The sequence below is a fragment of the Aquarana catesbeiana genome, linkage group LG01 (assembly GCF_042186555.1).
Source record: "Aquarana catesbeiana isolate 2022-GZ linkage group LG01, ASM4218655v1, whole genome shotgun sequence".
NCBI lineage: Eukaryota > Metazoa > Chordata > Amphibia > Anura > Ranidae > Aquarana > Aquarana catesbeiana.
Genome location: NC_133324.1, coordinates 156,758,697 through 156,775,350, shown reverse-complemented (window position 1 = coordinate 156,775,350; position 16,654 = coordinate 156,758,697). Strand labels below are relative to the sequence as shown.

The 16,654-nt window shown below is 38.7% G+C and overlaps 1 protein-coding gene and 1 long non-coding RNA gene across 4 annotated transcripts in view; one reads left to right on the top strand and one right to left on the bottom strand.

The window, feature by feature from the left end:
- The window catches only part of TMEM161B (transmembrane protein 161B), a 73,299-nt gene extending 63,590 nt beyond the window's left edge, over window positions 1-9,709 (top strand). For both annotated transcript variants that reach the window (XM_073624472.1, XM_073624473.1), the window contains exons 9-13: window positions 463-603; window positions 2,081-2,194; window positions 4,235-4,409; window positions 5,646-5,742; window positions 8,939-9,709. In XM_073624472.1, the coding sequence (XP_073480573.1) occupies window positions 463-603; window positions 2,081-2,194; window positions 4,235-4,409; window positions 5,646-5,742; window positions 8,939-9,201 (790 nt within the window). In that variant the 3' untranslated portion in view covers window positions 9,202-9,709. The remainder of the gene's footprint in view (window positions 1-462; window positions 604-2,080; window positions 2,195-4,234; window positions 4,410-5,645; window positions 5,743-8,938) is intronic.
- The window catches only part of LOC141135988 (uncharacterized), a 450,576-nt gene that overhangs the window by 37,536 nt on the left and 396,386 nt on the right, over window positions 1-16,654 (bottom strand). The window lies entirely within an intron of this gene.

The window sequence follows — 16,654 nt, the reverse complement described above, 5'->3', positions numbered from 1 at the left end:
GACAATTACAGGTCCCTCTCATCTTTTTAAGTGGGAGAACTTGCACAATTGGTGGCTGACTAAATACTTTTTTCCCCCACTGTATATCAAATTTTGATTTAGTCATAGTCTTTTGAGTAAAATGTAATTTTATTTTAGTCATCTGAGTTGTTTTCATTTTAGTCGACTAAAATACCCAGTACATTTTAGTCGACTAAAATCTGATGGGTTTGGTTATTTCATTAGAACATTATATACTCCTGGAGTAAAATACTAATAATATGTTATTAATTGTGGTATTAAGGTTTGAACATGCACTATAGACAGTTTTAGCCGTTGTGATATCTATTCAATTTTGGTTTAGTCATAGTGTTTTGACTAAAATGCCATTTTAGTTTGTCAACTAAATTTAACACTTGTATGTACACAGTATATACCCCCACATTTGGTGATTCAACTTTGATGGTTTTTTTTTTTTTCCAGAGGTCCGGTGTCAAAATTTACATTCAAGTTACTTCTGGCAGTTTTATGTTCTCTCATTGGAGCGTTCCTGACATTTCCTGGTTTACGACTGGCTCAGATGCACCTTGATGCCCTAAACTATACAAAAGAAACCATGACACAGTAAGAACTGTAAACATTTTTCAAGCAGTGCATATGTAGCACAGCCTTCTTAGATATCAGAAGTCTGTGCAGATCAAAAGCCATAGCTTCACTTCCTGATCAGCAGTACCTCCGCTGTGGGACCCTTGAACACTGCACATGTCATTCATGCTGTATATTTAAAAAAAAAAGCTAGGTAAGACCTGCCTGAACCCAGTGCCTGCACATGTAAAACCCTTGTATATTTTCATTAATAGGCTTTGATGGTGGAGGTATTCCAAACTCATTCCACAGTAGCATGTATTTCTAGTACTTCAGGTAACACACTTGGTTGGCTAGTGTGACCTTGAATGGCTGTCATCTGAGCTGCCACTGAAAAGTTCAGATCACAGTCTCAATGAACAGAGCCAATCAGAAATGGACCTATACTTTGTGATCGCTGTTAACCAGTCGCAGCCATCATAAGTAGAAACACTAGTAGTGTTTACAAACATTCAGTCCAATCACAATGGAGAAAGCTCCCCTTCCTTGTGAATAGGCTGAATGTTTTTAATCACAGCAGGAAGGAGTTCTAGCAGATCGAAGGTGAAGGCAGGGGTCTTAAAAGTGCCACTGGTCACCAGTGAAGATTAAATCTTTTTTTTTTTTTTTTTTTTTTACCTTGAGTGGGGGGGGGGGTTAAAGTGCTGCTGACAATCCGTGATTGTGGGATTGTTTTTTCGTTAAAGCTCAGAGGGGGTTTAAAGTGCCACTAACAACCATTGGTTGTGGGAGAGTTCTTTTCAAAGGTAACGAAATATGGGTTAAATGTAAAGAGAACCCCACGTTTTTATAGAAAAAAATCCAGTGGGGATCCTTTAGTTTTATCTGTCTAAAGAAAATGAAATAAAAATTCACCTGGATACAGTGTTAAATGACAGAGTAATCATCAGTCAAACTATCACAGCACTGAAAATTGAAAAATGTCCTTGTAATGTGTGGGTATATACAGCCTGGTACTTAAGTGGTTGAAGCAAATGAACAGTCAGATATTGTCTCATGGTTTCCATTACATTTCCAACATGTATACCCTACTATACTCTAAGTTGACAGCTTCCTCCATGTGCACCGTTCAGCAACCTTTTTCTTCTGAAATCATTGTAATGTTTTTTTGTCTGATGGGCAATTGTATGAAAAATAGTTGCTATAGTTGGCCTTTTTCTTTAGACAATGTAGACTCCTCGGCTCACTGATGTCATCCCAAATGTTCTCCCCCTTTTTCTTAAACATGTGCCAAGTTGGTGGCTAATATCAAAACAGATTCAGTTATTCAGATGCCATTTTGTTAATAGCATATATTTAAAAAAACAGCCACACTCTGGTGATTTTTGTTATCCAGCCTTTCCCTCCTTCACAATCTTTCGAGCTAGTCGTTGTCCCCACCAGACATACGTGCGTACCATGGTCTTCATTTCTTTGAAAAGCCTGCTATATAATGCATATTTTTTTTTTTTTTCAGATTTTTGCTACATATAAACTTCTTGTCTCCTCTTTTAATGGTTTTGCTATGGGTGAAACCTATAACCAAAGATTACATTCTGAATCCACCCTTGGGCAAGGAAAGTGTACCACTGTGAGTGAATTTTGTATAATGTTTGATATTGTGCTTTATTATACATATTAAATTGTTACTAAACCCACAACAGTAAAATCAGAATATGCTGTAAAGCATACTTGTTATACTCACTGTGAAACCTAAGGGGTTAATAATCCTCAGCATTTTGTAAAAAGGCTGATTGATTCTGTATGCACAGATACTCCCCTTCTTTCACTGACTCCAGAACAGAGTGCATGTGATCAGCACAGGGCCAATTAGCACTGTCCAGGCAGAAGGTCAGGGGTCCTGGATCCTGATAGGACAGCTCAGTGCAGTAGGAAAACTCCTCCCACAAGCTTTACTAGGAACTGATAAAAGTCACTAGACTGCTGATGAGAAAAGGGATTTAGCAGTTTATATTTTCTAAAATAATTGCATTTCCATGTTCTGTGTACTGTGGGGGACCAGATATAGTGAATGCAGGGTCCAGGGTTTAGTCACACTTTAAATCTAAAGAAACCTAAAGACTTGGTATTCCTTGATCTTTCTGCTTTGGTAATATATTTAGACATTTTGACATTAGTAATGTGGTAATGTGACTTCTACAAAGTTAAAGCCTGCAACTGTTGACATTGTGGGGGATACATTATGATCACAGCAAATAAATGTGCCCCTTTATTGCTGCTGGGGTCTTCTGTCCAAACCCTATTATTTCCTAATGTAGCAAACAAAAAAAGGACAGCAGTATGAAAATTAAAACTGTAGCATTTCTGAGATGTATCATTCAGGTCTCCTAGATATGTTGTCTAAAACAAACAATTACTATTTAATAATTGGAGTATTGTGAAAATATTATTATAAACAAAATGTTGATTAGTCAGGTTGAACATTTCTCAATTTATACCTTTAGCAAACCCGTGTGAATGCTGCTGTAACTTTACATGTGAAAGACACTAAAACTACAATTGTATGAAAATAAATGGAGTAGATATGTTGTTTGTTATAACATCACTATAGTTTAACCATTTGGCGACCACCCGCCCGCCTTTACTTACTGTAGGCAAAGCAACGTACTGGTACACCACTGCCTACTTTCGCATTTAGGACGCACCCCCCGCCCGGCACTTACTGTGATTGTACATAGCGGGAGTCTGTCAGCAAATCCCGGCCAATTATTGGCTGTGTGCAATCACAGCCCAGAGCTCTGTGTTGGTAAACAACACAGAGCTCTGTACCGAGGGAGGGCTCTGTCTGTTTCTCATGAGAAACAGAGATCTTTAGTAAAAGCAGCAATCAGTACACATAGGCACACATTTAACCCCTTGATTGCCCTAGATGTTAACCCCTTCCCAGCAAGTGCTATTAGTACAGTGTGTAGTATTATCTCTGATTCCTGTATTAATGTCACTGGTGATGTCAGTGGCAGTCAGTTCCCTCCAACATCAGTTAGTGTCAGATTGCCCCACCTCCCATTATAAGTTGCTGATCGCTGCCATTAGTGGTATAAAGAAAAAAAAAAAGAAAAATTCCAGTGTATATACCATAGGTTGTAGGTGCTATAACTTTCATGCAAAACCCATCAATATACACTTATTGTTTTTGCTTTGTCTTTTTATCAAGAACAGGTAGAAAGTAAAAAAAATATTGTTTTTTTTTTTTTTTTTTTTTTTTAAATGCTTTTGTTTTTATATTACAAAACATAAACCCAATGGTGATCAAATGGCACCAAAAGAAAGTGCTATTTGTGTGAAAAAAATGATATAATTTTCGTTTGGGTACAGCATTGCATACCCGCACAATTACCAGTTAAAATAGCACAGTGCTGAATAGCAAAGAATGGCCTGGTCATTAAATGAAGGGGGAAAATATCTTCCGGAGCTTAAGTGGTTAATGGCTTTGAAAATACTTCAAATGATTGGTAAACGGTAGAAAGATGGTTTTGTCTGCTCCGATTCAGTGGGTCACTCTATATTCCCCAAATATATCACTTACCTTAGAGACTGATACTTTGTATAAGTTATTTAAAAATATTTTTATTAATTTAGCGTTTTTAAGCAATCCGCTTTGTATTAACAGGATGACTGAGGACACCTTTGATACAGTTCGACTTTGGATCATCATTCTGCTCTGCGGTTTAAGATTGATGATGATGAGACATCACTTGCAAGCTTATTTAAATTTGGCCCAGAAATGTGTGGATCAAATGAAGAAGGAAGCTGGGAGAATAAGTACTAAAGAATTACAAAAAATGGTGAGCATGTTTATTGCACACTGTCTGAACATAATTAGATGATAAATGACGATCTGTGTCTGAATAACCTCTGTACAACCAAATATTGTTGATGATAATTTGGAATCCTGTACTATCTTGATCGTTCCTAAGGCTCGATTCACATCTCTGCATGTTGCTTTTAAGCGTTTCGGCAGTGCTTTGTGCGGTGCTTGCCGCGTTTTTAGACACGTGTTATTTTACCACAATTTGCGTTTTTTTTTTCTATTTTTTTTTTACACTGTATATATAGCTGGTTGCTAAAGAGGTGGCCAGGAAGCCGGCCGCCGCGTCCTTAAAGGGTAAGTTCACCTTTACAGAAAACTCTGTAAGGTGAACTTACACAGGTGCCAGTCCCGCTGACCTAGACCGCTGGTATCTCCGGTTCTAAGCCTGGTATATCCGCATCAGGAGCCCGGGGCTTAGAAATCCTCTCAGCTGAATGTCCCAAATATCCCTCTTCAGGAGGGACGTTTGGAGCATTCTAATTGGTCAGTGCCGACCAATCAGCAGCCGCATAGCCCGTCCTCTCAGCTATGGAGAAGACTCCAGGAAGGAGAGAGGATTTCTAAGCCCCGGGCTACTGACGCGGATATACCGGGGCCTAGAACTGGAGATAGCGGCGGTCCATGTCAGCGGGACTGGGGGAGGGGGGACGAGGAGGGGCATCTGTGTAAGTTCACCTTATAGATTTTTCTGTAATAGTGAACTTACACTTTAACAACCGATGAGCCATGAGCTGTCAGGGGGCTTCCCCGCCTCCTCCTTAGCAACCAGTTATATACAGTGAATGCACAGCTAAAAAAAAAAAAAAAAAAAAATCGCAACACGAAAATCACGGTAAAAATGTGGTACTTGTGTTTTGGATGCGGGTCCATTAAAGTCTATTACATGCAAAACCCTGCATTTTGCGGGAAATAAAATTCCCCGACCCTTTCCAAAAACGCAGAGGCACAAAAATGCATTGATGTGAATGTGTTCCATAGGAACTCATGTTAAAAAAAATTCCCTGGCATTTCTGCAAAATGCATCAAACGCATTTGTCTACCCTTAAGTGCTGATTACTTAGACATTTCAGGAAGCTCTGATTTTATAATTAAAACATTCATTGTGTCAATATAATTAATGCACTTAAAAAAAAGGTGTGCTTTTGTTTTCTTTTTCTTTCTGGTCAAGTTATTATGTTAACATACTGAGTAATTAATGCTTTGTTTTCAGGTGGCTCAAGTATTTTATTACCTTTGTGTTATTGCACTGCAATACGTGGCACCTCTGGTGATGCTCCTTCACACAACCCTGCTTCTAAAATCACTAGGTAGGCATTATCTGACAAATATTGATGTATACTGGTACGGTAACAGATTGACTTATGCAGGTGCACACCGGGTTACACAACGCTCATTAATTACATGGTTGCCATGCTAGCTGGATGAGTTTATTTACTAGAATTTTCATTGGTCCAGATTCTGACTGTGTGCGAACCTACAGGCTAGTATGTTCTGTGGCCATGTAAGCTCCCAGCAGTCTTACCCACACATCTTTGATATGAGGGAGATTGCACAAAATCTTGTAACAGGATGCAGTCTCACTTGGAAATCTGTCTTTAAAACATAAGTCTGTTAAATCTGACTGCCAATGATTTTGTAAAATCCAGAATTGGGTAAATTAGGTGGCATTACATGACAGAAAGATGCAGTAATTAGTCACAGATATTTCAGTTCACTATTTAATACACACAATGTGCCCATTCTGACTACATTGTGATTGCCACAGGACAATAATGGAATTGTGTACTGCCAGCACTGCAAAGGTAAAAAGCTAACAGATTTCAAGAGTAAATATAGTTTACCGTAGTTAGGTTTATTTGCAACCCCAATTCCAAAAAAGTTGGGACGTTGTGTAAAATCTACATAAAAACAGAATGCAAATCTCATAAACTCACAATTTATTCACAATAGAAAATAGAAAACCTATCAAATGTTTAAAAAAAAGTGTACCGTTTTAAGAAAAAAAATAAGGTAATTTTGAAATTGATGGCAGCAAAGTTGGGACAAGGCCATATTTACCACAGTGTAGCATCCCCTCTTCTTTTAACAAAATTCTGTAAACATCTGGGAACTGAGGAGACCGGTTGCTGGAGTTTTGGGAGAGAAATGTTGCCCCATTCTTTCCTGATATAGCAGTTAGAATGCTATATCAGGAAAGAATGGGCAACATTTCTCTCCCAAAACAGTCCTTGGTCTTCTATGTGATATTTTTTGTTTCAAGATGTGCCAAATATTTTAAATTGGTGAAAGATCTGGATTGCAGGCAGGCCGGTTAAGAACGCAGATTCTACTACAAAACCTTGCTGTTGTCATAGATGCAGTTTGCAGGGTAGCGTTGTCTTGCTAAAATATGCAGAGCCTTTCCTGAAAAGATGTTGTTTAGATGCTGCTCTAAAACCTGTGTGTATATGTATATACATATATACACACACATTAATGGGACCTTTTCTGATGTGCAAGCTGCCAATTCCATATGCACCCCATACCATCAGAGATGCAGTTTTGAACTGAGCGCTGATAAAAAGCCAGAAGGCCCCTCTCCTCTTTAGTTCAGAGGATAGTGGTACCCATGGTTGCCAAAAACAATGTCAAATTTCCATTTGTCCTAAACATAGATCAGTTTTCAACTTTGCAACAGACCATTTTAAATGGCCCAGAGAAGACAGTGGCATTTCTAGATCATGTTCAGATATGGCTTCTTCTTGCATGTTAGAGCTTGACTTGCATTTTTGGAAGGCATGGCGAGCTGTGTGCAGACAGTGTTTTTGGAAGTCTTCCTGAGCCCATGCAGTGATATCCATCACAGAATCATGCCTGTTTTTAATGCAGTGCTGTCTGCGGGCAGAAAATCACAGGCATCCAATAAAGCTTTTCAGCCTTGTCCCTTGCTCAGGGATTTCTCCAGATTCTGGGAATCTTTTGCTGATATTATTTACTGTAGATGATGATATATGTAAAGTCTTTGCAATTTTACATTAAGGAACATTATTCTGAAATTGTGACAAATTTTAGATGCAGCTTTTCACAGATTTGGTAACGTCTGCCCATCTTTTCTTCTGAGACACTCTGACTTTCCAAATTGTTCTTTTTATACCCAGTTGTATTACTGACCTGTTGCCAATTAACCTAATTCATTACAAAATGTTCTTCCAACTGTTCCTAGTTAGTACTACTTACTTTTTTGTTAGCTGTGATGAATTTCAAAATGATTACCTTTTTCTTAAAATTATACATTTTCTCAGTCTAAACATTTGATATGTTTTCTATTTTTTATTGTAAATAAAATATTGGTTTATGAGATTTAAGACTTTTCCACAGCATCCCAACTTTTTTGGAATTTGGTTTGTATTATCACCCATGACTGTGCTTGGACTTTGTAGTCCTGACCTTTAGTTGCTACATCTGAGATAGACAAGCAGGCAGAGAAACTGTAATTCAGCTAGTGATGGTAAGGGGGAGTGTGAGAGAGGCAGTAGAGGCAGGAGAAAATTGCATGCTTTTTTTCCAGGCACAAAAAAATAACAGGAACAAAACTAACCTCTCATACAGCTCCAGCTGTATTTTATTAAATAATTTTGAAGTGCATCTCCAGCCCAAACGTTTTATTTCTCCCTAAATAGGTGTGCTATAATTTTAAGGCGCTATTCGTACGATTGTAGATACAACAACAATGTATTATTTTTAAAATTAGTGCAAAAAAATTAAGATAATTAGGAATAAAAACAATCAAAGATCATTAAAAAGTCCACATAACTGAACTGTTCAAAAAGAGGCAAGCAGAGGGCAAAGAACTAGTCACCAGTATTACCTATACACTCCCTGCAGCTAACCTTTTCTCCACATACTAATCCTTGTTGTTCATGGTAGAGGCAGGGCTTTGCTTCTTAGCCCTGGTTCACACTGGAGCGTTTTGACATGCGATTTGACATGTCAAATTGCATGTGAAATTGGCGGCAACTGCCGTCAATGGCACTGTCGTAAACGATGCGACGTCGCATCTGCGGAGCTGCACTGATTTCAAAAAGTAGTTTCTGTACTGCTTTGTGTGATTTCGGGCTGCAATTTACATTGACATCTGTGCAGAAACCTGCACAGATGTCTCTGAAATCGCAGCCGAAATCAGGACTGACATGCGGAAGTGAAATTGTGCACGTTCAGCTGAACTCGCACAGGTTCTTTCCCGGAGTAGTCTCACGCCACAGATAAACAGCTTTAAGGATATAGGCAAGTATAGTGCAATGTTATTTTAAGAGAAATTCAGGACAAAAGTTAAATCTTTCAGGGTACTGCTTGGGCACAGTTAACAATTCTAGATTAACTGATAGCATATCTTCACGTGCAGAGCCTGAGTCTACTTTAAGTAAACTAAGCCATCGGTAGTAATGTTACAAATGTAATACATTTTTTTCTTGGTGGTATTTGTCTTCGCAATACTTCAATCTTTGCTTTTAAAATGTTTTTTAGGTAATCATTCATGGGGCATCTATGACCCTCCTATGGAGGCATCACAAGGGTCGAATTTGGGTTCTACTGAACAGCCATGCCCCGAAGAAAAGATGAAGGCAACAATCACCCAAATTACAGTGGCGCTAGGGGGCTTAAAGAACATTTTCACTCCACTCCTCTTCCGAGGACTTTTATCATTTTTGACATGGTGGATTGCAGCTTGCCTTTTCTCCACCAGCCTTTTTGGTTTGTTTTATCATCAGTATTTAATAGTGGCATAATTTGGTGACTTTATATCTGTAACCTTAACATGGACCAAGTTGGAGACAGAAAGCTGCAACAGCTAGAGCACACATGGTTCAGCAGCACCCTGTCTTGTGTCAATGTTTTCTCTGTATTCTCAGGGTAAATATTGTATGAAATCACTGTCGTGAGCTTAATCTTCATTACCTCAGAGGGAGAAGACCTAACTGCTGATTGCTCGTAAAGATAGTGTTTTTTTTATTTTTGTTTTTTGTCTTTTTAATTGACTGTAAGAGATGCTCTTATAAAGACATCATCTTCGACTAGCAGTTCTTGCACTCACGTTCTAAATTTTGTTTTCCCCTCTCACCAAGTACGGATAGTGAATCCTTTTTTTTTAATCTTTCGTTCGAGATCTGAGCCATACGAAGAAAATTTGAGGCTTGAAGGTGACTAATTTCTGCTGGACCTGTCCATTTTTAGTGACAAGGTCCAGCAGGACAGAATGTATTACTACTGTATATTACAGTAAATGTATGTCAACAACTTTGTATTATTTGGTGACCTTTATGTGCCTGGGCTTATGTGTGGCGTGCGTGTGTGTGCATGTGTGAATGGGCAAATATGGAAAGCTTATGCTGTTAGATACTGTACTTTTTATGTCACTGAATACATAAACACTCAACAAGCGATGGTGCTAGTAGTGGCTCACACAGACTGTGTGTAAGGACAAGGGTTATGCTTGTGATAAATAAAATGCATCACTTTAGTTAACATTCAGTTTGGATATTACTCCAGAGATTACAATGAAAAAAATTGTTGAAATTTGCATATAGCGTATTTGGTAAATGCCGTCCATTTGCAGTGTGTTTTAGGCTAGGTTCACATTAGTGTGGAAATGTATGGAAATTGCACACATTCCCGCAGCCGCACACAAAACCTAGTGCTTTAAAGAAAATGTGCAGGGGTGCTATTAACTCTTAACGTAGTATGCAGAACTACACTAATGTGAACCTAGACTTGGTTATTTGGACCATTTGGCTTAATGTTAGGAAACTTTACTAAACCTATTTAATGTGCTTGTGGTTGGCCAGAATTTGAGTCTAAGTGGCTCACATAAGCCATTTTGTTTTTGTTATAGTGGGTCTTTCATTTGTTAAGCGTGTTCTAATTTGTATCTAGCATCGCCTGTTACATATTTGTTTCAGGTAAGTTACAAAGCACTGAAATCATTAGATCAGCATGTAGAGAGAGAGAGAAAGTATACTGAAGAGTACAAGGGTGCTGTTTGGCAGCTCACGGACACTAGGACCTATAGGGGGCACTTGAGATCAAATCCAAGGGGTTTAAGGGAAAAAGAGGCACCAGATCAAATCTTCAGAGAGTTTATTTCATCCTAAAATTTAAAAAGTTAAGCCAACACATGATCCAGTGGTATTCCTTCATAAGAGCTTAAAGAGGAACTGCAGTCTGCTCACATAATTTGTAATAAAACATCTTTGCCATTCTGAAGCTTCCTCCCCACCACTTTGCATATTATTTTATATATACTGTGATTCTGTACTTGCCAAATATACTGCAAAAATCTCCCTCCACTGAGTCTGGCTGCATCCATTTTAACTGGGCAGATGAAGCTGCAGCCTGTTCACTTCCTGGATCTACACAACTCCAGCTCTGCAGCCCTGCAGCTCTCATTGCCCCTCCTATGACTCATCCCCCCCCCCCTTCTGGCAAACTCTCACCAGAGTGAGAGAGAGAGCTGTGCATGATGTCATAAGCCTAGGCTTTTTACCAGACAAGAAACAGGAAGTGGTCTGTATAAGGTATTTACTGGCAGAAAAAAAATGTAAGAATAGGTAACTATATACATAAGTTTTCTACACAAATTAGCATAAGGATTGGGGGGAGGGGGAGCATTTTTAAGAATAGTTGAGGCTGGAATTCTTCTTTAATGTCTATTTCTTATTACGGCTCTTTTTGTTTTTTTTATTACCTGCTTGTGTATATCAGTAGGTAAATCAGACCTAAACTGAGAATGTGATGAATTTACAGTTCGATTTCAAGATCTTAGTGGCACTAGAGGTGATTTTGTTCTTGTTTTAGTTCTGCACAATCAATTCTTGCTTTTCTGGCCAAATCGGAGAATGATCTTGTTACCAAGATTCAGCATCACGGCTTTTATGACCTGCCTTAGACATTTTGGATTTTTTTTTTAAGCGCTTGAGATGTTACATGAGAAGTAGATGTATAAGGGCTCAATCACACTGAAAAATTAGCCTTTTCTTGTATGGGCAGCTGTCTATTCTGTGCGGGCAGTGGGAGGCGGCGCCTTGCATTTTAAAAATGCTGGTCACTGTTTACTTTTTCTACATTCTTTTTAACCTTATTGAAATGTTGCATAGTGAGGGTTCAATAATTTCTATGCATAGAAATGCACAATATGACAGACTTCAGGAGTGTTCTAGTGCAGTGAGGAAAAATGCATTTTTCCACACCGCTCCACTCTTATAGTGTGACCAGGGCATATAGAAAACTTTTGTTTTCTGCATGCCCTTATGGAGACCTTTGTTTTTTAAGTGCAGACAAACCGGAATACCGAAAACCGGAATAAGCCCTAAGAGGTTTTTCTTCCCACAGCTCCTTAAATCTTAATTTTTATTTTTATTTTGGAGCTTTTATACCAAATATCCTTTAACGCTGCTGAAAAAGAGAGATTTCTATGCAATTTTTTTTTTTTAAATCTCATTCTTTACATGCAGACTGGGCCAGCTGTGGTTTGACTGCTCTGTTTTCAACAATACCATTACTTAGACCAGTGTTTCTCAATTTTTTTTGTCTTGCGGAGCGCCACAAACATCTAAAAATTTTCATGGCACACCTGAAAATATTTAACCACTATACTGTACACAGTTATACTGTGGCAGGTTAGCTCGCCTGTGCAAATCACCATAGGTATAAGTTGGCCGCTTTAAGACCACTAGAGGGCGCTCGTTGCCTGCGGTGCGATGACAGGGCCGATGCACATGCTGGCTGCCATGATAATCGCCAGGCGGCCGCGATATTCGCCAGGCACCCGCGATCGCTCCTAAGAGAAGCAGAATGGAGGTCTGTCAATGTAAACAGACAGATCTCCGTTCTGTCAGGGGTGAGGAGACACATCTGTTGTTCATACTAAGTATGAACAGCGATCAGTCTCCTCCTTCAGGCAGTCCCATCCCCCCACAGTTAGAATCACTTTCTAGGACACACGTTTAACCCCTTGATCTCCCCCTAGTGTTAACCCCTTCCCTGCAAGTGACATTTATACAGTAATCGGTGGCTATTTTTAGCTCTCATCACCGTATAAATGTCATTGGTCCCAAAAAAGTGTCCAATCTGTCCGCCGCAATATCGCAGTCCCAATAAAAATCGCAGATCGCCACCATTACTAGTTAAAAAATAAATAAATAAAAATGCCATAAATCTATCCCCTATTTTGTAAACGCTATAACTTTTGCGCAAACCAATCAATATACGCTTATTGCGATTTTACCAAAAATATGTAGAAGAATACATATCGGCCTAAACTGAGAAAGAAAATAGTTTTTTTTTTTATATTTTTAGGCGGGATATTTATTATAGCAAAAAGTCAACAACATTGCTTTTTTTTTCGTTTATAGCACAAAAAATTAAAATCGCAGAGGTTATCAAATACCACAAAAAGAAAGCTCTATTTGTGGGGAAAAAAGGACATCAATTTTGTTTGGGTACAATGTCATACGACCACACAATTGTCAGTTAAAGTGACGGAGTGCCATATCGCAAAAAAATTGTCTGGTCAGGAAGGGGGCAAATCCTTCCGGAGCTGAAGTGGTTAACATTCAAAGTTGGAATAGAGCATTCTCTATTATTATAATATAATTAGAGCGATCGAGATCTCGCACAAGTCTCGTGTTACGAAAGGAACCAATGAATGACAGAGACTGCGTTTTTAGATGTTACTTTTCAGCTTTTGCGACATTGATTTACCATTTTACTTTTCAATATGTTCAAGGTTTCAAAATGCTAGCAATTTTAAATATTTTTCAAAACTTGCAAATCTCACGCAGAAACGCTAGTGTGTCACGGCACACTGTTTATGAATCACTGCCTTAGACCATAATTAAGCTGGCCATATATAGATTGATCAAAATTCAGTCAGATCAGCAGGGACCGACCAAATTTCAATACATCTATGGCATTTCCTGTTCCATAGAAATTTAATGATCTCTCTAACATGCTTTTTGCAAATGTTACCCTCGATTGATGCTGCAGAGAAAACTGACAAACTGAAATGTCAGTAGGCTGGAGCGCTGATCAATGTATTCTGCCTGCAGAAGAGTCCCCACTGTCAGAATACAATACCATAGCAGGGAGGATTCCTCCATCCACCTCACTTGTGTGGATGGTGGAATCCGTTCAGTTGTTTTTGATCAGCTCACCGGCTGATTGGGGAAAAAAAAAGGATCCATGTATGGCCAGCCTTAGCCAGCTTAATGCACTTGTCCTGTAATGTCAAGTTTGATCTGCCAACCCAAGTAAAATGTGAGTGCTGTCAGAAACCACACATTTATGGGCATTACTAATAAAAGTAAACCTTGCAGATATAAAGGTTGCCCTGTTTTAAAAACAATTGGATACAATTGTGAATAGCAAATATAAAATAAATGTTTACCACGCTAATAAAAGAATATGATAAGAATATATAAAATGTGACAAAAAAAATGAGTCCTGTACAACAGTTTGTTGTGATGTCTCATAACAGAGTTAGATTTGCAGATTCTGCTGAATGGAAACCCCCATTATGTGCATCCAACATAGATGTACGTGACGAATCTGTAGGTAAATCACCTAAGTGCACCTCCGCCGAAGGTAAAAAGTGCCTTCTTACCAGAAACAATGGACTCCAAGTTATAAGAGTTGAAAGCGCTGTATATAAATCAAGAATGGAAATCCAGTGCTTCTTTCCTCTTATGCTGATTAAGGCAATATCATAACTCTTAGTTAGGGATAGTTCCATCGTGACATACATGAAAGATGAATTAGGAATATTCACATAGTGTAAAACTGTATATTGTATTTATTAAAAACAAGGCAATGCTAGTAACTCACAATAAAAATGATAAAATCCAGCGTATGTACAAAAGTACCGTTCCCAGAAACCGATCCAACCACCTCATGGTTTCGGCGTGCGTGGTCACTTTTTACTAATTCTTACCATATTAATAATTTTTTTTGCACGGCAAACCTTTATTTTACTTTTTTTAAACTTGTCTTGCATCTATAAAAAAAAAAAAAAATTTTTTTCTCTATATTGTCCATTGACGGAATTCATTCAAAAACAGTTTGGTTATTCTGCCTATGGGAGGTTGGGACACTGACAAATACAAACATGAGCCAGCCCCCATATAAATCTCCTCAACCCAGCAAGAGGTGGGTTTTGTTTATATATTTTTTTTATTTATTTTTTTTACTGGTGTCCTAGGTGGTAACTTTTTTTTTCACCTTGTGGTATTTTCACCTTACCTTTACTGTTTGCTCACAAAACTGAGGCATGCTGTGTACACATGAAGGGTTATACAGTGTACAGGCTTTAGATTTGTCTGTTTGCTGGTGTCCCAACCTTCTGTAGGCAGCAGTATATAACCAGACCAAAATAAATTACAGCTACAGATGATTATTTTTTTTTTTAGGGCAGAGACATTTGTTTAGTTCTTGTTACATACTTACAATTCATTCTCTCTCTCAAAGAGAGTTGTATGTAGGTAGCTGGACTCCCAATGCGTATGGTAGACATTTTGATCAATAGGATGCAGTTAGAATAACTTAAATCTAAAACACACGTCCTAACATGTTTTTGATTGAAATGCTTTTTAAATAAATTTACTTTAAAGATTTCATGTCTGTTAGTGTCAGTGCCAAGATGCAGGCTAATATACCAAAAATGCAGTATGCAGGACATTTTTAATTTTTTTTCCCCAAACTGACTGCAAAAGATCCTCCTTTTTTATATGCGCATTTTACAGAGCTAAAAATTAAAGTGATTGTAAGGTCAGAAGGTTTCTTTATCATAATGCATTAGGATTAAAAGCCTTCTGTGTACAGCAGCCCCCCTAATACTTTGCTGAGCCCCATCTCTATCCAGTGATGTTGCACGAGACACTCAGCTGCCTGGGACTCCCCTCCTCATTGGCTGAGACAGCAGCAAGGCACCATTGGCTCCCGCTGCTGTCAAAGGCAGTCATCCAATCGCAAGAGAAAGGGGCCAGGCCACGGCTCCATGTCCGAATGGACACAGGGAGCTGTGGCTCAGCACGGGTGCCCCCATAGCAAGCTGCTTGCTGTGAGGGCACTCAACAGGAGGGAGGGGCCAGTATCACCGAAGAGGGACCCAAGAAGTGGAGGATCTAGACTGCTCTGTGCAAAACCCCTGCAAAGAGCAGGTAAGTATAACATGATTGTTATTTTTAAGAAAAAAAAAAACAAGACCTTACAATCACTATTAAAGCTAAATTTTAAATGCATTCAGTGTGTACCAACCCTAAGGAACTTCCATGGTTTGTATTCAACATGATCATCCTGAGGGAATGTAAGTTAGTGAGCACTCATTTTGCAGCAGTATGTATATACACCCTTATGGGTTAGTTTATTAAGCAGAGAAATGTGGCTTTTACCAAACATCCAATGGTGGAGAATCTTCTAATTCCATGTGTTTTAAATGTTTGGTAAAAGTCACATACACTGCTTTATAAATAGACCTATTGGTGTTCACAAGACTTAGTTCATCTGTTCACGTTTCAAGGGTTTTCTAACATGAGACAAAACATGTTGACCTAATAATACATAAGAGGTTCTCAATCCCTGTTTCTTACTTTTCTATCCATTTATTTCCTGCAGGCACTGTTGCCTTTTTATAGATGTGAAAAAACAATACAAAAAAAAAATGGTGAGCAGGCCAACTGGAACCAGGGAGAATGCAGGCTGAGTCAGATTCCCAGTTAATAAAAACAGAAATTTTGGAGAGCTGTCTGAGATGGTGGTATAGCGAAATAAATATCTTACCATACAGCATCTGACTGGTTCTGGAGTGCCTTCAACAATTCCATTTTCTGTCAATCCACATAGAATACTACTAGGCAGCTTCCACAGTCCTGTGCAGCAGCTGCCTTAAAATGGATGTACACCCTTACATATACCCAGTGAAGTGAACAACCTCAGATGATGCACAGGGATGAGACAAATCTCCCTACATAAGTTTCACATGCATATCTGCTGTCTTCAGCTTGCTATACTCTTTAGAATTCTAACATTGTGTTAGAATTTTTACTTCCGCATTCAGCATTAGGAGTGGAGTCTTGGCATACACTGTGTGACAGCTGATTGAAGGAAAGGCGCACACCCCCCCCCCCCTCCAAATAAGCAGAGAAATTAAGATACTTTACGAGCTGTGCCGTGACAAGACAAGCTCTCTGC